Here is a 25,358-nt window from a genome sequence, read left to right on the forward strand (position 1 = left end):
ATTGACAGCAGATAAGGACCATTCGGCCCATCTAGTCTGCCCAACAAACACTTTGAGACAGTATTAACCTTGTAACAGGTCTTTGTCCAGGACTTCCAAGAGTCTTTAGTTGAAGGTAAGTTGGAATCAAGTCTATCGGAAGAAAACACCTTCTTCTATCTTTAAATGTTGGCCCTACTCTTATAGAATTAACCAAGGAACAGTCTTGCTGATGTACCAGAACCTGGACTGGAGTCCTACAGGTTCCCACAGCAACTACAGAGCTGAACCCCCTGCCAAAGCCATTGTGAGCAACTTAGCAAGAAAGTGAACTCTTCTAGTTATCACAGCCCAGTTCCAAAAAGAAGCCAGTCTCATCATTAGGTGACTCTGGAAGTAAGTTGTCTAGCTTGCCAGGATGCCAAGTAGTCTGAGGCACCAATCTCAAGCATGCTCTCTTGATGCTGACTGTGTCACCTCATGGCTAAGCTGTCTAAGTTTTGACCAGTAGAATGAAGTACTGGTGTGGTTGGTGGGGGCTTTAAACCTGCTTAATTACATGTGAGGAGGTTTTACTTTACTCAGAGGGTGGTAGATATGTGAAAAAGCCTCTCAGCAAATATGGTAAAGACTGATTAAGTAGGGAATTTAACCATTCATGGGATAGGCCTATGGCTCCTGAACCCAAGACAAGACAAGGACTGATTATGGTCTGTGTCTTTACAGCAGGACAAATGGACAGACTAGTTGGGCTGAATGGGTCTTATCTGTCGCCAAATTCTGTGTTTCTATGTCTATTGGGTATGTGAGTTCCACGTAGGGTATTATTATTATTATAATCCATTACGTTGTTCAGCAACCTTTTATGCTGATGTAGTAAGGGTTACAGCTAATAACATGGAATATATTTCATATGTGTTTAATGATAAGGGCCATATCCGGGACCACCAACCTTATTCTATATTGGCCATTGTGTTCTTCACCCATGGCTTTGCTCAGCCAAATCTTTAAAATCTATTTTCCATTGGAAACCACACCAACAACGCCATTTAGCCCTTTCTCATATGCCAATTCTGTTGGAGTATATCATTAACAGCTGCTGACTTGCACAATGTGTTTTGCATTTGGCTCGCTGTCGCTGTCTTCTCTGAGTATTTATCCTGCGCGAAAACCCCAAAAGTATATTTATACTCTGTTTTTAGTAACTGCAAGTCTGTTCCGAAGGCTTTTGTTGTTTTATTCTTAGAATAAGGTGGATCGTGTTCTATAATTTTACCACCTTTTATGTTCCCAGAGCTGCTTTGAACTATCATTCATTTTATTTGATGTTCCAGTCATTTTGGCTGTAGCTTGAGATTACTGTTGGGAATAAAGCACCATTAGAGAGAAATACAATCCTTTCCATAGAGCAGTGAGCCCTCTGAACTAGCCTTTGCCGGTGCACAAACAATGATACACGAATGGCATGACTAATACTCAACTTTGCTTGAGACAATTTGGCTCTACAGGCTCTATATACACTTGGAGTATATACGGTATATATATATATTTATTTTTTTTTATATATTATTTTTTTTATATATTATTTTTTAATATATTTTTTTATGTATTTATATATTATACATTTAATTGATTTTTTGGACAAGAAGATGATAATTTTTGTTAGTATGGTGAATGTACTTTATACAAATATATTTTTTTGTTCCATAAAAAGGTGCCATAGAATAACCTCCGTAAACCTTTTTTTTTTTTTGCGGAAGGCGAGCCTATTTCTCTTGAGTTTGGATTGCTGATGCTAAATGAAATAGTTTGCCAATATATGAAGAACAAAGAGAGCGAGAAATATATTCAAAGGCTTTAATATCTACGCAATCAAAGGAAATGTGTATTTTTAATGAAAGGTTATTTATAAATGCTTTTTTTTTCTCCCCTGGGTTATGTAGACGATTGCACTTGATGGACTTCAAATCCTACTGCATGCTTTTTACTCCTGAATCCCCCTGTGTGGGTATTGCCGTTCCGAGTGCTGTGTAAGTGGGTCATGGTATACAAATTGAGGCACATAAAGGCTGTATTATGGTTTAAGGGGCAGCATGTGAACACGGAGCTACAGATGGTTCTGATTCATGCTGCCGTTGACGTACGGCACTTTGCAGTGTAACATCTGGGCTTTGTACTCCGTGAGATGTCCATTGTGATCACTGAGGAAGGCCATGCTTATACGCTTTACATTAAGTTCAATGTGATGTATGCCTTAATGTTATATACGGAAACACTCATATAAATAGGCCCCAAAACATGCTTTAATAATATCAGTTGGGGTGCAGGTAATAATAACAACTGGGATTCAAAGCACTTTTAGCGCACACTCCCGGAATTAACCAAATCGGCAGATGAATAATAGATGTTATTATTACCCAGTTGATGGTACTCATCTTATTATCCCCAGTAGGATGAAGGGCTGAGCTGGCTCTGTCATGATCTGAAGCCCTCACCTTAAATAACCATTGGAGAACTCCATTGACTCCATATTGTCATTGGAGACCTACTTTGACCCAATTTTGGCACTGAAAACTACCCATGCCCTTAAACCTGCACTGGAGACCTACCAAATGGACAGAAAATGTTGGAAGCAAACAAAGGTCCATAGAGTAAAATAGTAATATCACATGCCTTCCAAGTGTCCCCCTAACCTGGCCATCTTAATTTGAACACTTAAAATGAGTATGACATCACAAGTACCGAACTACCCCAGTGTGTTCATTTCACTGCATCAGTATTTTTATTATTTTAACTTTTTTTTTTTTTAAATATATCGATCTAGATAGAACGAGTCTATGTACTGGTTGGGAAGAGGGTTCCATGGTAATAAAACACTTGACAGATAGTATAGTTTGATATATTTAGTAACACAACCAGAGCCTAACACATATCTTGTGCTATTGACAAACTCTGTCTCTAGTAGCTAAGCTTATAATCAGATTTGGATGCATTTACTGTAAATTTCCTTTTTAAACATGTTATGACGACGTCTTTTGGGAGTACGTCTCCCTTTAGTGGATCATTATAAGCTTTTGATATATTGTGGATTATATTTGATTATCATTCTAGCGGTGTATTGATTATGACTTGCTTCCATAGTTAAAATCTAAACTCTATGAAAAATTCAATGTAGAAAAAAAAAAAGAATCCTGTTACTTTTTTTCTTGTTGTTTATACCCATATACCTCGGACTGCTGAATTTATTTTAGTTTTTCCCTTTTTTTTATGATGTGTTAAAAATGTGATAGGTTCATCGGGTTAAAAAGTGGAACATTTGATAAAACAGTTCACCGTGTCCAAAACGATGTATTACATTAAGATACAAATTTACCCAAAGAAAAGACATTTAAGACTATTTGTTTGAGATCTTTTTTTTTTCTTTCCTTAAGGAGTAAACCTCCTGCAGCTATTGTACACAATACAACAGAGAAAATCGCTAGGGCATATTCTGTTGTTATTATTTCCAAAGCAGGAGGAAGAAAGTAAAAACTGTGTTTGAGAGAAAGCAATCCGAGCACCTCCAAAAAAAAAAAAAACTAGGTGAAACTCTATTACATGCTGCAGGCTCTGGAGAACCCGGAGAGAATAACTGGAGATTTCCAAAAATACAACAAAATAAAGAAAAATAAAAAGCGTAAGGAATATCAACACAAAATAAAATGAGGGATCTTGAACGCATACAATGCATGAATGCAAATTATTAACCCATGTCTGTATTGTAATAGAAGCTATTAAGTTGCTTTAGTTCCAGAATTAGAGAAGATCGCTGTTTTTTTTAAAAGGCTTGAAAGTTCTCCTTCCAACAATTAGACATCTGTTTATTAGCAGTTAATGGTATCGGCTACTGATGCATCTGGGTGCGTTAGTCCCACTTCGGTGAATTCATCACAGAGGGTGATTTACTGTCCGACGGAGTGAAAATACAACCTATGGATTTACCTCCTTAGTATCCCACGTCTGGAATGGGCGTCCATCTTTTGGGAACTGGCAAAAAAAGTGAATGACAAGTTTGTTTAAAGTTTAGGTGCCCATGAGACATTAAGTCAAATGTCCTTCACAAAGCCTAGAGGAATGATCTTTATGTTGTGTATTAAAATAGCTATCAATGCCACCTAAAATTACAATATCACACCCGCCGTTCTCACCCTCTAAAACCATAGTGTCTTGTCCCTGGGTGATTTTTTTTCACATTCTATTACTGCACACATGTGTTAGGGTAACCGGCGATTTGGGGGTCTTCTTTGTTGTGGTATAATTAGATCAGATAATAGCTAATTTGCTGTCAAGAGAGATGTTCAAAGTGAGCGGCTGATCCCATACCTCTTAAATGCCGAAGATAGCCCAGTTGGCAAATGCTCATGGTCACAGGTTCAAATACTGGAGGGATCAACTCAACCCTTCATCTTTCCGAGCTCGGTGAATAAGTACTATTCATTGGGTAATAATAACAGCTGTTGTTCAGCTACCGAATAGCTGGGGGTGCAAAGAAGTGGCAAATGCATAAGGGTGATTCCCCCCCCCACTCCATGCATTTCCAAGGAGGATACCATGACAATGGAATGGGATCTCGTCATGTGCATTAAATTGCATATGATGCCAGAAGTTTCCCTATAAGACCAGAGGCTGTCTAATGACATACTTATGGCCGCCTATCACTGCGTTCAACCACGTGTATCTAGTTGGCAGCTGCATTGTGCAGGACCTGATCTGCTGCTTGAGAATTGGTAAGTACTCGGCGCTAATTGGTTCCATGGTAAAAAAAAAAAAGGCTGATATAGCAATCGTAAGCGTGAAATGGAGACTGCAAAGTTACGTTGCTTCCCCGACATGCTAAACAGTACAAGCAAATATGATGGCGGTAATGCATGAATTTGAAAAATGTTACCTTTATTTTTACAGCCAAGTTCTCTATTAAGGAAAAAAGCTGCTATTTTAGATTTACTTTCTAATTCAGCCGCCGTTACATAAGTATGTGTGTTAATACATCCTTTTTTTTGAGGGAAATTGTGCTACTCTAACCCCTGGGAAATAGTCCTTCTAAAAGTCACAGGGCCCTGGGGCTTCCTAATGGATACTGTGATGCCAAATTGACACATTCTTTCAACTGGATGCTCCGAGCTCTCACCTGGGAGTTAAGAATTTTTATAACTCAACTTTTTCCATTTTCTGAATTTCTAACGTTTTGCTTAAAAAAAAAACCCAACTCATTAAGATGACGGCTTCCTTTCGTTTAGCAAACATTCCTCCAGGAACATGTAAAATATAATTCAGCTTGCTTGGTATATTTTAAGGGATGTTCTTCTTATATTTAGCTAGAAACACGGCACAGAGTGTGAGCTAGAATGCTATTAGTACGGCGTCTGCGTGGATTCTATGGAATCTATAGATTAATCTTCCAATTTAGTAATTTACATGTGTCCAAAGACATAAATTTCCCATTTGCCGTGAGAATACAAACAATCAGTCGTCTAAAGGGGGTATTTATTAAAAACGTACCACATTTTTTTAAATCACATCTCCTCTCTCTTTTCTTGTTGATCCTGTTGTTCATTGAAAAAGATGGAAAGGATCAATTAACGTAAATGACCCAGGGGGACATTGCCAGGTTATGATGTAAAATCCCAGAACACTGAAGTCATGCAATGACATGATGTCATACCCAACATCCTGAGGTCACAAAGGCTGTAAGTAAGCAAATCTCGGCTCCCTCTGCCAGAGTATCGCTAACTACCCCCAATAAATGAAGGAAAAAAACAATAGAGGATTTAGGCATCAAAACATAAATCATAGCACCCAACCTATTGCATTTTACAGAAGAAATCGAGACGGCAAGGGGTTAATTTAGTAAGGATCTGATGCGTGACAGTTTGGGGAGTTGCTTACGAAACTCCTAAACAAAAAAGCTGTGTTTGTTGTTTGTTTTTTTTCTCATGTTTTTTGGTTTAGAATAAAAGATTTGATATTTTGCAGTGAGGCAAGCGCGAGTTTAATTGACAAACTTAATTTGCAGCAGATGGTAATGGAATATTTCATTATTTAATTTTGATAATTAGGTACATAACACAGTAATCCCCACCAAACAAATGCGTGGCTAATGATCTGCCCTTGATGTTTGTTTTTCTGAAGTGCCCGAGACACGATAGCTGCTATACCCACTTGTTAGTAAGGAATCCTACAGATGGCTACGTCTCCTTATGGAAAGAAAACAGTGGGAAATGTGTCTAAGGGCTTCTTTTCATGTTTGTTTTTACCGTTTATAGTGTTGGTCATTTCAGTTAAATATAAAAGACAAGGGTGGTTTTGCCTACACCAGCTGGGATTGATATGAGTTGTAGTCATTGTAAATGACGCAGGATGTCCTACAGAATTTCCTATGCACCAGTAATGCCATGTAATACGGCGCCTTCTAACGTAATCACATAGCAGTGTCTAAAGATTGGAATAACCTGTCCTTTGCCAATGGGTTTATAAAGCTTATCTAAGAGATTAAAGATAAAAATATTCAAATTCAAGGGACAAAACCCCCTTCTGCCTTAATCTGATGGAGCAGCCATAGTAAATACCTATTTCCATGGCTCTTCTAATTGATTCTTATCAATCTTATGCAAGGGACTCGAGCCCTAAAACATAATAACCAAGTCTCAGCATAAATTAGGTATAAAAACCCACCGTAGTCACATCTAGAACTTGCTGTTTGATAAGTTCCTATATTTTAATGGTGCATATGTATTCATCAAGTTATTTTAAGGAACTTTCCTGCATAGGGTTATTCGTCAGTACGCAGGCACCTTTACAGATAATTTTTTTGACTTTTTGAAAGCAAATAAGAACAGATGCGTTAGACACGGCAAATAGATGCAGTATTTACAGCAGTCTCTAAGCCTCTACATGTACTTGCACCGGAGCAGTAATACCAGTCTAAACCATTAAAAATAAAGGCTGTCAAAACAGCTTGTTCTTCAAAATAAATACGGTTTAGTCGATATAGAACAAGCAAGTAGAATTTCTGCCTTCAAAGTAACCTTTATCATTAATAAAAAGAAAAAGCAAGAGAACATTGCTCAATATTTGCCAAACTGCTTTACTGGATCGGGAGAATTGCACAAGCTCAGCAACAGAGAAGGAGACTTAATTGTTAGAAATGTTCAGGCAAACATCAGAGGAGGCCATCCCCTTGGCACTATTCAGCCCAGCTATATCCAGTAGCCCAAACAATCCAGTCCTGTCCAATACATATTTGACAAAATGCTTAAAAGGACCGGAGAAAAGTATACGGCCAGGATGCAAATGCTTCCTAAAACTATTGTTGCTCTCTGCAGTCCCTAGTGGCTATATGCGGAACTGCAAGCAAAACACACTGAAAGATTTGTAAGAAAGGAAAGAAAGAAAGAAAGAAAGAAAGAAAGAAAGAAGGGAAAAGGAGAGGAACAAAGGGAAAAGGAAATTAAGACAGAAAAAAGGAGAGAAAGAAATAAACAAAGAGAAAAAGATATTAAGAAGGGAAAATAGAGAGAAGGAAATTAGAAAACAAAGAAATGTAAGAAAGGAACACATATGACCATTTGTTCAAAGCACAAAAAAGTTTTTGCAGAGCTGGAGAAGTTTTTCAGAAGTCTTATGTTTTTTTTTCTTTCTATTGTCAAAAACAGAGGAAGGAAGATAAATTGTTTAAGATTGTTTTTAATAAACTGTTTCGATTTTGTACCTCCAGGTATAACATCTGTTCATATAATTCATTTTAAAAAATACAAAATATGTAGGCGTGTAAAACCCTTGTAAATCATCATTGTCACTGTGACTGCTAACTAGAGGCAATCTGTAGGTGCCTTGTATATACAAACAAATCTGTTATTCTTTGATGCCAAACAAGGTGTTACTTTCCACGGAGTTTCTGAACTTTAAACATACGACTTCTAGAGACGCTAAACATTAATTGATTTTACTGCGATACTTAATTCTGTGAGAATCTGTCGACTAAACCCGTGTTCCGGAGGGAGTTCAGAGAAGGGATATTAGAATGGTGAATGGTTTGCAAAATAAGAATTATCTCGAAAGATAAAGGATCTTAATGTGTATAGTTTGGGGGAGAGAAGAGAAAGGATGTTTCTAAGGATCTAAGAGGCAGGAGTAGACTGGCCTGGGAGGGGGGGGACAAAGGTGGTCAGTTCTCTTCATTGAGAAGGTAGTAGGTAAGTGTAACATTCTTCCAGCAGAAGTGGTGCTTAGAATATATGCAAGGCTGAGTGGCACTGGCTGGCCTATTCACCTCTGTTGCCATAACCATCAAACTACCTAAATGTCACCTTGTTTTCCTCCAGAGGGAAAAACCAGAACTGACATGGCTGAAACAATAATCTTTATTTGGCCAAGACGTATATAGAGAAAAGAACATTTCTTCTGTCACACATATAGTTAGATTGGTCCAAAATACAGAAGCGTGCCAAAAAACCCTCTAATCCTTGTTTCGGAGAAGTTATACCCAGCGGAGCTACAGGCCAGGAACTGGCTAATTTGGGACTTCGAGACACTTCGTTTATATACCCGTTTAATGATGCAGCCGAGGTTAACCCATTATTAACCAATTATATCAAAAACAAATGAAAACCTCTTTGTCAATCCTTTTAATTTGTACTGCAGTAAGGTGATTGTAGATGTTGTAATTAGGTGTTTTTTTGTCTGTTTGTTGAGTATTAAAGGAACACTCCAGCCATTGTATGCACTTTAACGCATATCATAGCTGACAGGTCTCTTTAAGTTTCTATGATGCCCCTCTTGGAAATGCATAATCCCCCCAAATGCATTTCAGCCAAACACACCTCCTCGCATATGATACATTTACCTCTATTATGACTTGGCGAATGTAGCAGGGGTCTAATGAAACCCCTCTGTTTTAAAACCTACCAATAGTCTATATACCATAATAAGAAAAAAAGGGATTTTTGGTAACAAAATAATGTTGTTTATTTTGTTTCTGAAATGAAGAAATCATCCAATAATTATTATTTTTTCTTTCAATAGCTGGGTTAACAATTTTGGACATGAAGGCCTTGGGCTCCTCTTGGATGTTTTGGAGAAGCTGCTGGACAAGAAGCAGTAAGTCCTCAACAGTAAATTGCATGAATAATAACTTTATGGGAAATAGTAACTTATGTTGATCTTTTTTTTTGTCTTCCCGCCCAAGGCAAGAAAGTATTGACAAGAAGAATCAGCATAAACTCATCCAGTGCCTGAAAGCATTTATGAACAATAAGGTAGGCGAATAGTTTACAAAGAAGATTATCTACACCGATGGCATCTTCTGTTTGCTCACCACATGAGAGAAATCCTCACATTTTTCTCTCACTGGTTGGATTTGAGGTGTTCGTAACAAACATGCAGTTCTCTAAATAAATTCATTTGGCGGAGAAGAGCTGTGTGGGGATGATTTATAAAACCTTTATTATAAAATAATAAATACATCCAATTTCCATGATGTTCTGTGCACCCTCAAGGATTATTCAATAAACCCTGAGTTTTACCTGTCACATCAGGCAGCTAAAACCTACTAACGTGCCGGAGGCCGATCTTGACCCAAATACTTAAAGAGTTCGGAATTCTGGGCATCTCACTGATTTCACAAGTTCTCCCGAGGGCCGTGCATTTTCCATCGGGATGAGGTTCAGAAGAAAATTTGTGGAAACCTTAATAATAATAATAATAATAATAATAATTATTATAATTATAAATATAAACTTTAATCAAATTTATCTTAACAGCCTGGCTGAGGCAGAAGATGTCATATATTGAAATTCTTATCAGAACCTCATGAAGCAGATGTTGCCGCATAGGGGCTGCTACTAGTTGGCTTAGACTGAGCTCTCTTTCACGTCATCGTCACACAACCCTTAAGTCAAATGTAGTCCGAGATACCTAACCTCTACCCTTCAGTTCCTTTGAGGCATAACTTAACGGGGCTAAGTTGTTCTTTGTATTCTGTTGAATAACCTTTTTCTATGCCATAAAAAACCGTAGTAGTACAGAGAAATTAAATTCACAGTTCAGAATTCCATCCTTAAACAGGGTCATTCTGATTCTGCATAAGTGACAGAGCAATTACAATATACATGTCTTTATATTCTATTAATATTAAAGCATTTAAGGTTTTTCTTTTATTATCACTATTTTTGATAGTATGGATTGAAGAGGATGCTGGGTGAAGAAAAAAGTCTTGTGTTACTGGCCAGAGCTATTGATCCAAAGCAGGCCAACATGATGACTGAAATACTAAAGATACTGTCGGCCATCCTTATTGTGGGCGAGGAAAATATGTAAGTACACATATAGATATAGGTAAAAAGACATCATTTTGCACCTGACTTTAATGTTCTGCATATAAAATGATGACAATCCACTTCCTGTACCAACCATCATTGGCTTTGGATCTTTAGCACAGAATGTCAGCATCAGCTTAGAGAACATACTATGGATATTCGGCCGTTTAAATATATCTTGAAGACAAGAGGAACACCAAGAAATGAGATGGCTTCCCGACCCAAGAATCTCGGCTCCATCAATTCCTCCTAGAGAATCCTGCAAATCATTTAAATGACAATTCAGAAGTTTGTAGGTAGATCTGAATTAATATTGGACGTCGAATACGTTACTCTCTGTTATCATATGATGTTTTTTGTGTGAAATCCATCATTTATATTTTAATAGGATTTTTGTTTGTTAACTATATTATTGCTTTCTTTTGTTCTTAGATTAGACAAACTTCTTGAAGCTATAACTACCGCATCTGAAATAAACAACAGGGAGCGTTTTTCTCCTATTGTGGAAGGTTTAGAGAATCAGGAAGCTCTTCAATTGCAGGTATGTGACAGTGTTGTTTTTTTGCTATCCAGTCGGACACACAGTTAGATGTCACAATATGTTACTCTGCAAACCGCTGATATGGAGTCATGGTTTCTCCAAAGTGGTCTTAACACCATAGACTCTAATGTTTCTTCAGATTGGACCATACCATTTGGTTGCCATCGTGATGAGATCCTGGCTAAACCAGAATTACTCTGTAGACTATAAACTCAATACATTTGGTTCTTGGTTTCCTTTATAAGTAAGGCAAAATTCCAACAACTTAGATTTGCACTGATACGCTCTTACGATTACAATTACACGGCAGGACCATATGCTTCCTGACCAATAACCACGCTCTAAAACATGTTAAAATGGAACATATTTGTAAACAGTGAGGAATCATTACAAGTGAGTCTGTTATTAGCTTCCCAACTGCTGTATTTCTGTTTAACTGTTGTAAAGGACAGCCTTCCCCTCAGAAATTGGTTGTTAACGCAGCTAAATACAGTTTTGTTAGAATTTTACAAACGGCCACCTTTGCCTTGGGACATTAACCACTGATAATGAACGTATTCTTGAAGATTATTGCTTTTGTGTTCAACTACTTACAGCCCACTCTGTTTAATAGCACATGTGCTGGGAAGAAAATGTTTTAAATTCTGCCCAATATTGGCTATAAAGCCTCTTAACCGATTATCTCCATAATAGACTGCAATTAAATAATTCAACAAACAACTAATAGGCGCAATGGCCACAAAAAAAAGTTAAAATAGTTAACAAAGCATAAACAGAATGTGTTTGTATTACAGATACAACCCGCCAGAATGTTAAGAAGCAAAAGGGATTTTCTGATACTCTTATTTTTTCTTTACTTTATCTGCTGCTATGACAACAGAGCATTTTACCCACTAAATGCTCGATTTTTGTGGCAAACTACTAGAATTGATTCATATAAATTGTTTAAAATATGATATGGTTAATTATTCTTAAATGTGGTTTTGGTATTTAAAAGGAATACAGAAAAATGTCCTGATGTAGCTCTAAAAAGTTCAGAAAATCTGATTGAACAGCAATTGTATAAAACTAATTTCCCTGCCAGCTTTAAAAAAGCTTAAAAAATGTTTCATCCATAATATCTACCAGCATGCCACTAACTTCTTATTTTCTGATCGGTTGTGCATATTACAATACACAATTTAATGCTTTTAACCTGACATGTAAGTAATGGCCAACTCAAATTAGATTAAATCGTTTCAGAAATTCAAGGGGATTGGAGAAATATTAGATTAGAAAGAAGCAGCTAGGATAATTCCATAAAAAAAAATCTGAAAATCATTAAAAATTGAGATTGAAACAGGTATTAGTAATTATTTATACAATTAAAATAAAAAAATAAATACATTGCAAGAACAGCAAAATGAAATGGAAGCCTAAAACACAATGTGATAAAAAAAAAATATATATATATATATATATATATATACATATATGTTTATTAGTATAAAAATTACAGCAAAAGAGATTATATTAAAAATGGAAAGAAGTCGTGAAAGAAAATATGTAATGAATTATTGACAAGTTTGTTTTGGGATCTGTTCACAAATAACATTACTAATATCTGTGAGGTTGCATGAATAATAAATTGCAATGTGTGTCAAAAGTAAAAAAAAAAATACAATAAGTGAGGGGAAACAGAAGGTTTTGCGGGAATTATCTAAAGAATGAATTTTGGACACGTATTTATTTAAGCTATGAATCTTGGCATTGCACAGAAAGTCAAGTCTTAGAATCACTTGTGTGCATGAAATGATGATTGAGAGGCTGACTCTTTCCTCAAAGGTTAAGGCCATCTGACAAAGATAGTTTTGTAATCTTTACAAGCCAATATGAAAAAGGTAGTTAAGTGATGGAGGGACAGATTCTATGATTGTATTTGCTTTTTTGAGGTCAAGGTGATGATACAAGGGCACAAGCATCTTCAACCTGATTATCAAAGGATCCTACAGTCTGTCCAGATGAGATTTCTTTCCCTCTTGTTCTTGAACATATTTTAGACATATCTTTAAGATTTCCTTGGGAAAAGCATGAAAAAAGGTCTATTTTTAATGACCTTTATAACTACAAAGTATAATTCAATTATGTGGAACCTAAACTATCTTCCAAGAGGGCTTTTTATTTCCTGACCTCCACATAATGATGTGATACATGATGATCACACGTACTATTAGCTATGATCCCCCCCCATGTTTTTCAGTGCCGGTAGAACAAGTTGCCATTATAAAAGTTTGTGCCCTAAACATCAGACATATCAGCTAAACTTTTTTCCTTTCACATCCTTTTTAGCTCATAGTCGTAGAATAAGTTGAATTAGATTTGTTTTAATGTCCCGAGCAACTAGTTATAAATTCTCATATTTGCTTTTTGGTCTGTTTTTGTCCAAAATGGCATGTTCCTACATCATACCATTACAAGTGATATAATTACCTTATATAATGATATATCATATAAAATTCAATGCTTGGAGGATGTTCAGTCATAAAAAGCTGGTGCCCTTTCTGCCTACCACTTACCGCTATGGCCATTTGTGTAGTCAATTTATTCCTTGAGTCATCTCCTGCTTGATAAACACGGCCGCACGTTGTAGAAGTCTATGTGGATTATGTACGCATTTGATTTATCAGTCTTAAAGTGACTTTCATGATACCAAGACATAAATACCCAATAGAGCCCCCCAATCAACTCTAACACCCTGGTATTCCATGTGAAATAATGTTGTTTAATACAGATGGGCAGCATTGTGGTAACATCTCCCAATATGTTGTCCACGATGGCTGATCTTGTCTATTCTTGTGTTTTTAATATAAATGCCAGAATATTAATAATTAATATTAATTAATTATTGTTTTTGATAACTGCGGTATGTATCATTGTAACCGGGCTTGTCTTGAATATTCTTCTTTTTTTACTGGCTTGATATTTTAACTTTTTATTCCTTCGTAGGCCTCTTGTATGCAGTTTATAAACGCCCTCTTGACTTCTCCAGAAGATCTGGACTATAGAATACATCTGAGGAATGAATTCTTAAGATGTGGATTAAAGCAAGTATTACAAGTAAGTAAAATAAAAGATTATATTGATTTAAACAAACACGTTGACAGATAAGTGCCGGCATTTACACTATGTGTTAGCTCTAGGAATTTGACTTTTTAGTATTATATTAGTATAATATTATATTAGCGGCATCTTGGGGTAAATGTTACACGTATGTACGCGCGTCTACATATTAACTTGATATGAATGTTCCAACATGGAAACTCTCCCCTATGACTTCTCTATTTACAGTAGTAGTGGTTTAATTGACTTGTCGACGTTCAACCATTTTATTTCTTTTTTTGTCACCTCCCTGGCTTTAAATAAATATTAAACTAGCTGTCTTCCTAATGTAATCCGTTTGGTGGACCAACGCTTGAGGGATGAATTAAAGCTTAGTCAACCATATACGTGGCAAGGACAGTTGCCAGCCTCGGGTCAAATCCCAGCTGAGATTTTCATGGCAGCTACTTGGCGTTCACTGTACATTTTCTTTAAACAATTTTTTTTTATACCAGCTTGTGCAGAAAGGACATAAAATGGTCTGCTTCCTTAATTGAACAACTTGGGGATATATTTATGCTTAATGTGTTTTGTGTCATTTATACTTTTGCTCATGTGTAATAGGTTGTGTGCTTTGTTGAACACTCGAGTCGCTCCCTGAGCTTGTAGTAAAAATAGTGACTTCTTCAAAGATGTTTTATACTTAGCTTAAATGTTTTTCCTCCTTTTTTTTTTTTTTTAAGATGCACATTTAAAAAAAAAAATCTTAAAAAAAATCTACACAATTGAGAAACAAAAAGACAGGATACCAAAAAAATAAGGATATAAAAAATATATGTTTAGTATATAAAAAAAAGAGAAAATCGATAACCAATCATTTTTGTAATTATTTAATACAATTTAAACATTAAACCATATTTAACTATAAAAAAAAGTTGATGAAGACTTACTTTCACCACTTTCTACTCAATTTCTGAAGCTGTTGCTTGCTTTATGGCATTATTTTTGTAAAGTTAAAGGGTATTTACTAGGAAATTATGCAGTCATGCTTCTAATTATTAACCTACCAACAGTTCAATCCATATCTCTTCTGATATTATACGATTGTGATAAAATAAAGTACAAATAATTTTTTTTTCCAATCCATTGGCATATTGTAATGTTTTCCATGAATTATATTACAATGTTAAATCACTGCGTAGAATTTTTGCAACACGGCAGAAAAGTTGTTGTAGCAATAATATTCTCAATATTAATGTGTAAATAATTGAACTGCTTTATTTTATAATCCACTGTCAAGCGTCAGTAATGCAGGATTCATATCCCTACCAATAATTGACGGTTGAATGGCAACACATGCAAAAAAAAATATGCAAAAATTCAATTTTTTTTTTTCATTTTGTTTGTAAAAATGGAAATAAGTGTTTCCTTTGCTTTGTTGTTCTATCTCGTATTTCAGAACAAAAATCTAATCTAATACTACGAACTGGAACCTGTAAATGTCTGCTAAGTTCTTTTAAGCAGTTATGCTTTCAGAAAATGCCATATTATATAAGAAGGGGCTTGTGGCAATAGTCTCTTAGGGAAAGCCACAAGTTTGAAAGGTTGAGGGTTTTTAACCTTAATTTAAAAGAGATACATATAAATATATGCATTTGTAGCAAATGGGAAGGTTTTAAGTGTATTTGTAAAGCCATTGGGATTTATTTCAAACTTACTTGGGTTAAAGCTTGAGGTTTTGTGTGGCCTACACTCCCGCCACATTGTAAGCAACATGTATATACACTATATATATATATATATATATATATATATATATATATACAGCCTGTTACTGCAGTAAACCTTTGTGGCTCTTAGATAAAGACTCATTTTAAATGTGCATAGCTGTGGAGAAAGAATAATCTTTTTTTTTTTTGGCGTTGTCTGTTCATATTGGCTTTGTGAGATTTGACTATACTGATTGCAAGCGGATGGCAGTTTGTACAAAGCAAACAGAAGCTGAGGCAGCCAGCCGCAAGATGGACGTCCTCGATAATGTCACACAGATAACAGCAGTATTGCTGATTTTTGGAAAATTCCTCTGGTCATTCTTAGGGCATGTCCTTGACAAAAAAACGCTGGCACAGACACGCAACGGGTTTCGGTTTTTTTAAGAATCAGCACTGTGATTTTAGTTTTACTCTTTAATTCTTGCCAAGAAAAGGATTCATAATAAGCACCTATTAGACTAATTAAAAGAGTAATAATTAAAGAAAAATTTGAAATGCAAGTCACCCGTCGTATAGGCCACAGATGAAATCATAATCATCCTTCGGTGAGGGGCCTGGCTCTGTTACCTTTCTCTCTGTGTCAGCGTTCCTCTAATTGAAATTAATGACAAAAAATTCTAATAAAAAGAAAAATGCAGAATAAGATAATTTTACGATTACAGGATGGTGCGAAATTATAAAACAATTTCAAAAAAAGAGACTTGCGTGAATAATTTCCTTTCCTGCCAAAGTGAGACGTAGATTCGACGAGAGAAGGATATGGATTGTAACAGCGTCATGTAATTACATGATGTGTATATTAAAACATAGCTTGATGCTACTTCCAGATTCTTACCGTTTAACCATTTAAAGGCCAAAAAATCCTTTAAAGCAGCTTTTTACATCATACTCCTTGAACCTTTTTGTGAGGCACACATTTTTAGGATAAAATAATAGATGTTGAAGCCTTGTGTTATTTCCAAAATGCCCCCCCCTTCATATGCATTTTTTATATCGACAAAAGTAAAATGTAAATGTAATGGGTGAGCTGGATTAGCCTTTTAAATCACCCTATCACGATGAATCGTGACATTAATCATTTTTAAATCAGTTAATGGTAACTTTGAAGATATTTGCCACAAAATATTTTGAGACTGTGCATGGGTGCAACATGATTACTACAAGGGTTTTGAAACATTCAACTGAGGTCATTGGTGGTGCTCAAATGAATCAATTGAACTTCCTCACACATGACTTCCTTACCTCTTGGGGTTTTTTTTATATTTTGCCCAGTTATTTAACAAAATATTTTTTTAATTTTTTTACATTATTTTATTTTTAAAGTGCATATATATATATAAAAAAATGTGATGTAAACCTGGGTTTTACAAAATAAATTAATGAGAATCCCTGGAGCCTCCCCATGTTCACTGGCCAAGAGGAATCTTCCCATTATATTTGTTCTAGATGACTTGAATTTTGTATTCCTTCTTGTATCTCATATGTTTTCTTCCACTCTCAGGATCTGAAAGAAAAGGAAAACGAGGAGCTTGATATCCAATTAAAAGTATTTGATGAAAATAAAGAAGATGACCTTCTTGAGCTATCACATCGGCTCCGGGACATCCGAGCAGAAATGGAATATCCTTGAAATCATTGAATCGGTTGTCTTGGTTACATTAAATTGTTAACATATTTTTCTTTTGTCACTAATGGTCAATGAGGAGCGCCCATACTCTGTTCAAGGTGAATGCTCTGCATATGACTTGAAGAAGGTATTCTTACTGCACATGAAATATATTCTTTCATACTGTATACAGGAAGGACTAATATGATGTCACTTCCTGTTTAAGTAAAGTGGTTCGTTTTAACAATTTCAAAATGTGAGCTTTAATTGGGTCATTGGTTAAAGGGGGAAGGTAATCTGGTCGCCAACATGTTAGAAGCATGTAGTCTAAATACATGTAATGTATTGGGAGCCTTTGAATGGATGTAGAATGCATTCCAGTTCCACAGTTTGAAGGGTTTGTGATGAGGTCTCCCCTAACTGTATTTAGTAGTGAATTAGCTCAGCTTGAAAGATTTCCGCAGAAAGTGGAGTAATGGCCTCTAATCCCATTTTACATCATAAAGAAAATTAGCTAATTGGACCACGACAAGTAGAGTTAATACAGGAGCAGAGTAGCTCCGGTTTAGCATTAATGGTAATATTTAATAGAATGTTGTGCGTTTTCTGGCAGTAATGGGCAGATGCCTTCATATACAGTTCAATATTGGTATTTAAAAGCAATCTTGGCCCAAAGGTTTTTTACAGCATGGGGTTTTATCTTTACTACATGGAATAACAGCACTTCAACCTTCAACGTGTCTTTTTTAATGGGACAAAAACAGAAAATGATGTCACTAGTTGGTTATCCATCATATTTTTTAATGCTGCTGCTGGGATTTCATCATTTTATGTTTACGCTGCCTTGCAAACATAGCTGAAGCCTTTTTTTAAGTAAAAGTTTATTAAGTCCACCTGCTCCTTTTGTTATTTCTTGTAATAGATTGCTGCAAGTACATAAGGGCAGTGTTTCATATTTTAATATATTTGGACTTGTAGCCATTGTCATTGATGGGAGAAACAAAAAAAAAACAATAACTTCCTACACCCTATGGCATCATAGCAAATAATAAGAGAAAAGCAATCACGAGCAGATACACAATGGAGAGAAATCAATTTAGATGATATCCTGACTTTGTCAACAAGAAGACCTGATCAGAATGGCTCAAGGCTTGTATGAAAACATATCCACATCTGTACATCGTATATTAAGGGGAGCAGAGTAGTAAAATAAAAAAAGAGAAAATGGAGAGGCAATAAATTCAATTATTTTCTATGTGATTCCATTTTGGGAGCTACACACATTTTAGGTTCAAGCACCCTGTTTGCCAAACTACATTGACATTGTGCCTGGTTGCTCTCGGAAAAAAACAACTCTATTTGTAAAAATGTAGTTTGAGGAATCAAGATGGGTACAGTATGTACCTGTAAAGTTTTTTGCTTATGTTTTTTGTTAACTCTTTTTTCCCTCTGGGAACACATTGGATAAATTATGTAAAATACCACCCAGTTTTGAAACCAATTTTTGTACATAAAAAATTGTACAAAACAAATTTTAACTTAATGGGTAAATTAAAGGGCCTTTGAACCTAGAAGCGGTAGATACCGTTAGACCCAGGGACTAATGCATAACGTTGTTAAGTAGGGCTCCCTTATGGGAAACGTGGAGACTCACATCATTATTGTCCCAAGGTCATTTAAACCAGCTAGTCTATTATTAAAATTGTATCTAAAGTAGATGGGATTTGATAAGTCTACTCATTTCGCAATCCATTGGATAACTTTGTATCCACTCCACTGGTACCAGAAAAGTTGTGTCCCGGAATGTACTGAGAAATATGTAAAGCTTATTTCAACTGTATGATTATTCCCATGACACTTTCCATGAAGACTGTTTCACATGTAATGAAGGTGGCCCAGGAAAGGAACCTCCTTTTCTCCATCACACCTTCCCCTATAAAGGTGTGATGGTAATGTATGTTAGATGTGAGAGATGTTCGGAGGTATATATGGATGTTCCTTGACTCCCTGTGTACAGATATGAATGAAGTTTACCACCTTCTCTACAATTTGCTTAAAGACACCCCTTCTGAACCATTCATGCTATCCATTTTGCAACACTGCCTGCTGATCCGCAATGATTACTATATCAGGTAAGAATTTTTTTACTGTGAATTTGCTTATTATATAAAAGAAAATGAAACTTAATGTAGTATGTTTTTTACCATGTGCCTTTACATCGAACAAACACGTGTAATGTTACTATCATTACAAAAGTACAACATACAATCACAATAATTGTATGTAGGTTGAAAAGAATAAAAAAAATAATAATAATAATAAAGTAAACGAATAAAACAATAAATATGTCACTCACCATCCAACCTGCCTTCAGGGCTGACCTCATGCTGTCAATCCACTGACACCTCGCAGGTTCATCAGCTCTTCTGCCCCAGCCCTGGCTCCCTCAAGCAATGGCACTTGACTCTGGTCTTGTTCACTAAAAGTGGCCTTGAGCATGTGTGCGTTACAGAGTGACCATATTACTGATAGGGTTTCCTCCTATTGGAGGGTGAAGAACTCTTTCGGTGTCCTACCCTGCGCTATCATCTCCTCTGGTACGCTGAGTGTGACAAAATAATAAACACCTCAGTTCATGCCTTATATAAATGCCTTATATTCCACACTGAAGAGAGAAAGAAGAACATAGGGAGAGGAGGGATATTGCTTAAGAAACATTGGGAATAACTTACTCATATGTATTACTTTACCAAAATATTCTCTATTCTGACTATTCTGTAGACTTGCGGACATCGACACATGAAAGGTGACCCTAAACAATTAATGCCATCTGTATAACTGGGAACTCTCTGGATTTCCCCTAAAGGCTCTGGAAATCATAGCTATAATCTATGGCCAAGGGAGGTCTGTTTGGCCACATTCACTCCCTATCTCCATTCTTCTGCCTACGAGGAACATGAGAGGGAGAGTTCTAGGGGACCAGTCTATGGGATTTTCCAGGGATATCATAAGTAAATGAATAAGCACACATCCCTCTTTGTGAAGGCGAAAGAATAAGGTGTGCACTTCTTTTCACTATCCTATAATCTTGAATGATCCAAAGGAAAGGAAAGCTGGTGGATATGTCAATGTAATCTTACTCTGCTTCTCATATCTGTATACATAGAAGAGCTCCTAACCATTTGGATAGACAAAAAATACACCGTGCTGTCCAAAACGTAATGGAAAATTCTCGTTTCGTACGAGCAGATTACTAAAAAATGAAGCTGTGTATGTAATTCTTCAATAGACAAATCAGAGTATATTGATGTCCGTGCCTGTATTGATCCCTATATGTAAGTAAACGGCTTTTGCGTTTAGTAGTTTTATTATTGTTTTCAAGATATGGAAGGAGTTTAACTTTGTTATCTCTTTATTTATTTGTAGAGATTGTTTGGCCTGGAATAAGCAGGTTACAGTGTATATATATATATTGAATAAATAGAATTCATAGACAATGCAATTCCTTACAGTAGTGGATTAAATACATAGATACTGATGGCAGAAAAGAATCTGTTGGCCTATCTAGTCGGCACTTTTTGAATCAATTTGAAGGTATTAATGTGTTTAATTATTTATGTCTTACTTAAGCCATGGTCTCCAGAGCTGGACACAGCCTTCGAAATGAGTTCTCACCAGCAATCTATAAAGCATTGTATCTAGAACATGAAAATATTTGTATATTTTTGCCACATCATACAATTACAATGGATTGAGAGGATGAAGCTATACAGATATATTGTTCATACTTTATGACTTTCTGGCCTTATGTGCAAATTCGCTAGTATTATCGATATCATTTGCATACAGGGCCATCCGTTCAACATAGCTTGTGCTTTAACATTAAATTTTTATATAAATGTTTGTTTGCAAATTTACAATACACAGGTTATTACTTGAGCTCTTCTCCTCTGAACCTGTATGTAAAGAAAAAAACACAAAATAAATAAGTAAATAAGTAATATTTCTCCAGGTAGAGAGGTTGCTGGTTTGGGACAAATTTGGGAAATAAAACCTCTAGTTGCACCTGCAAAGGCGTTGTATGCAATTTATATATGGAACTGCCTACCAGCGGAAGTAGTAGAGGCTGACACAGTAAGGGAATTGAAACATGCATGGGCTAGACATATGGCTCCTGAATCTAAGACAAGGAACATCAGGAAAAATTGGCAGACTAGATGGTCTAAATGGTTCTTATCTGCCGTCTATGTTTCTATGGATGGAAGAAAGTAGAAACCGCTTTCATTCCCTTAGACTTATCACATGGCATCTTTTACACCTAAATAAATTGCACGCTGTTCGCCAGGAAAAAATATTATGGCCAATTTCTACAATGCAATTGGAATTTAACATTTATGTATTAAAATAAACGTTATGTAATATATGTTGAGGCTGGGGGAAAAAAGTGAAAGTTTTGTCCGGTGTGGCTTTCTTGCCCGATGATGTAACAAGGCACTCAGCAACCATATTTACTTCCTATGGCACACAGTTGGGATAACTGGTCTTCCCCAAAACAAGTTTAAATGGTTGATTTCCACCATTGTTAGAACAGGTTTTTGCTCGCTGAGCCGATTGCTTCCTAAACCCAAGCAGAAGAATAATCAACACGTCGTTAATGAATGGAAATCGTTATGATGCAAGGTCTGCTGAAAGCTAAAAGCAGAATACTAAACCACTTCTGTCTTATGAGAAAGTGCCGCATATAGGGGAAACACTTCAGCATTTACGTGCTTACAAGACGTCCTCTGGCTTTAATATTATGTTAAGTCATTTGGAACTATTTTTTACCAAATGCTAATTAAATTTGCAATAAATTTTCCTTTTGATGTGTTCTCTTTTGAAGGTCAAAATCTGTCATTTAAAAAAAAAATCAATAGGATCCAATATTTGTTTCCCATAAACCAATCTTGTTAACAATAAATAAAGTTATAATAATAATATTCGCCTTGCTTCCATAATGATATTGGAACATACTATTGACAGCACTGTTATAACCATGCAATTAATGTCAACCTTCAATCTTATATGACATTAATATTAATAAGCGTGTTTCGCATGTAATAAAGGCAAAAAATGCAATGCTAGCTAGAGGAGCCTTTAATGTACAGGTGAGTTTGATACATCTTTTACATGCTTGGTTGTTGCAGTTGTTTTTGGAATAAGATGGATACTCATCAGCTTTAGAGCTGTGTTGGGACATCCTAAGCATCAAGGGCCACCAACAAGCCATGGTTTAAACACACATTATGGTTAGGATTAATTATTCTGCTAATGAATGGTCAATGACCAGCAATAGGACCTGTTGGACTACTTTAGTTTATGCAGGCCACTATAATCTCATTCCACTAGTATGCATTGACTGAGAATGAAACCCAAGTATCTTATCAAAGACATTGTTTTATCCACCAGAAAAGAACAGTGGCGGTGTAATAGGCAGTATATGGGGTGGACTATGCAGGGGCAGTGAGTACATTAAAAGCCTCAAGAAAATATATTTCAAAAACTACTTCAAATCCTTCATTCACACACACATTCGCCTAATCATGAATACTGTGTAAGCCTCAAGATCACCTTGAAGGACCTTGAGAAGGCACTAGTGGTGATACCTGGAGCATATTTCCGGGACCACATTATTAAAGTATCCTCAAACATCCTGTTCTACCTAGTATACTGACTTTAATCATTTTGTTATTAAATATAGCCCTAAACCTTTCTCAGTAAAAATTTTTTATAAGGTACAATTTTTCTCCATTCAGATTTTTCGGCCAGGAATACTTGTTGGATGACACAAAAGCCAGAACTGTTAGCGATAAAAACTGAAATGTCATTTTAAAAGTTTCTGTGTTGTTTTTAGGCGATTACAGCTTTCAGTGCAAAGAATAAAATGACAGATCTCCTAAAGATTATTTGCTGAGCAAAGTGGAACAGCACCTTCAATTGATACAACATAAATGTATTTGCAAAACATCTGTATTCCAACGTAGCATGTATGCTAATACTGATTTTTCTTAGCCAAACTGTATTGATAAAACCATAATGATGCTTTTAAAACCAATTGGAAATAAATATTAGGGCGATAAATTGATAAAAGACGATGGTTACGTTACCCTGTGCTGTCTTTACCTGTCTTCAAGCTGAGAAGAAGCCAAAAGTTTTAGCTCCAGATCACAAAGTCTTCTAATGTTTGCTCTAAAGTAACATTCATTTCTCGAAGACATTTAGAAAATGACAAAAGGGACAGATGCGAATTTTGAATATTCAAATACAGTAATCTGTAGATACAGCTTTGTTCGCAATGATTAACATTTTTCCCCCCCGAAGATGAGTTTTCCAGCTTTAAGTGTCTGTTTCTCCTGACTATTGTAGTTTCATTTTTTATTATTTGCCACCCAAAAGCCAGCTGATGGGAACCGTGTAGCACACTGATCATTACGAACCACTTACCCCTTTTCTGCGAGGCAAATCATGTCTTGAAGAACATATGGCTTTGCATTGTCTTATCATGAATAGATCATTCTGACAGGAAGAATAGGTAAAGGACTGTAATTTAATTTTACATAATTGCCAAATTCGGGTAATTTTTCTTTCTTTTGTGAAAAAAAATCAATAGAATGTACAATTCACACTACAATAAGGTGTCCCCCCCTAAATAAACTCAGCTGTTCTGCGTCTATATGGAGGCCTTCAGGTTTCCGAAGGATTAATGTCTAGTAGCTTGTAGTAGCCCTGATGCAATGCTACATAATAAATGAGGATAAACTTTCCACAAGTAAAAATTTATTTCTGGAAAGGGTTGGGGCTCTCAAAATTGGCTACTAACTTAGATATAAAAGCCCTGTATAAATGTGGTAATATTAGCAGAGTAGGAAGAACAGAACCTTTAATATATGTTGATACATTTGTCAGCCAAGGTTCTACAGATGATATTTAAGACTGACCACCCTGGTAACAGAGCGATCACTGCTGTTCACCAGGTATGTAATTGGTCCTCTAGGGATGTCTTTTCATGATGTACCTGGTATGTCATTGGTCTCGAATGGATTAAAGTACTCTGAGTACTTTACTAGGTATTCTTCTACAGTAGGGGTGTCTTGAATATTAATCAATATCATTGTTTTTTTACCACTAGGCCACAGTACTTCAAGGTAATAGATGAATGCGTTGGACAAATTGTTTTACAATGTGGAGGGATGGATCCAGACTTCAGATACAGAGGGAGGCTAGACGTTGATTTTGCTCATCTTATAGGTATACATATATTATCTATCTATCTATCTATCTATCTATCTATCTATCTATCTATCTATCTATCTATCTATCTATCTATTTATCTATCCATTTATCTATCTATCCATCCATCTTTCTATCCATTCATCCATGTATTTGTTTTTTCTCTATCTATTTATCTTTATATATGCGGTATGTATTTTTCCCTTGTTAATTCTATTATTTTTTGTAACTCAGCATTCCTCTGGATACAAAGTAACCTCCATTTTTTATGTTGCCAGATGCTTGCGTAGACAAGGCAAAAGTTGAAGAAAGTGAGCAGAAAGCGTCGGAATTTTCTAAAAAGGTAAAGTCATGTATCATGCTCATTTAAATTATAGACAATTGGTTTTGTGTGATTAGGGCACTTTTAGAAAAGCAGGTTTTTTTTCTCTTCCATCTCCTTGGCTGGGAGACAGCTATTGATTTGCTGTTCTGATCAATGTAGGGCAGCATTTTTACATGATCTTTGTCAGTATCACAAAGGTCAATATTGATATATCAAGTCAAGGGCTGTGAAGTTGGGGATGTAATGTTAGATTATTTCAACAAAATATGCAGCTTAATTTTGGGTACATTATGCTTCTGTCTGTTCATTTTGATTCTGATTGCAACAATAATTCAAATGAACACTTTTCTAATATTATTATTATTATTATTATTATTTTGTTGACATATTCTACCATTTTTCAAACAGGGCATACCTGAAGTGTCCCATGTGTTAA

At 35.8% G+C, this 25,358-nt stretch overlaps 1 protein-coding gene across 1 annotated transcript in view; it reads left to right on the forward strand.

Moving 5' to 3' along the window:
* The window catches only part of LOC149298289 (protein diaphanous homolog 2-like), a gene marked incomplete at its 3' end in the record, with an annotated part of 441,418 nt that overhangs the window by 141,906 nt on the left and 274,154 nt on the right, over positions 1-25,358 (forward strand). The window contains exons 10-18 of the mRNA XM_089487690.1: positions 9,040-9,114; positions 9,203-9,272; positions 10,192-10,328; positions 10,764-10,872; positions 13,858-13,968; positions 17,224-17,342; positions 19,344-19,460; positions 24,497-24,615; positions 24,876-24,940. Coding sequence (XP_089343816.1) covers positions 9,040-9,114; positions 9,203-9,272; positions 10,192-10,328; positions 10,764-10,872; positions 13,858-13,968; positions 17,224-17,342; positions 19,344-19,460; positions 24,497-24,615; positions 24,876-24,940 — 922 coding nt within the window. The remainder of the gene's footprint in view (positions 1-9,039; positions 9,115-9,202; positions 9,273-10,191; positions 10,329-10,763; positions 10,873-13,857; positions 13,969-17,223; positions 17,343-19,343; positions 19,461-24,496; positions 24,616-24,875; positions 24,941-25,358) is intronic.

Source organism: Sceloporus occidentalis, unplaced genomic scaffold (genome assembly GCF_023333645.1).
Source record: "Sceloporus occidentalis isolate IW3139 unplaced genomic scaffold, rSceOcc1.0.p SCAF_34, whole genome shotgun sequence".
In the NCBI taxonomy this organism is placed as follows: Eukaryota; Metazoa; Chordata; class Lepidosauria; order Squamata; family Phrynosomatidae; genus Sceloporus; species Sceloporus occidentalis.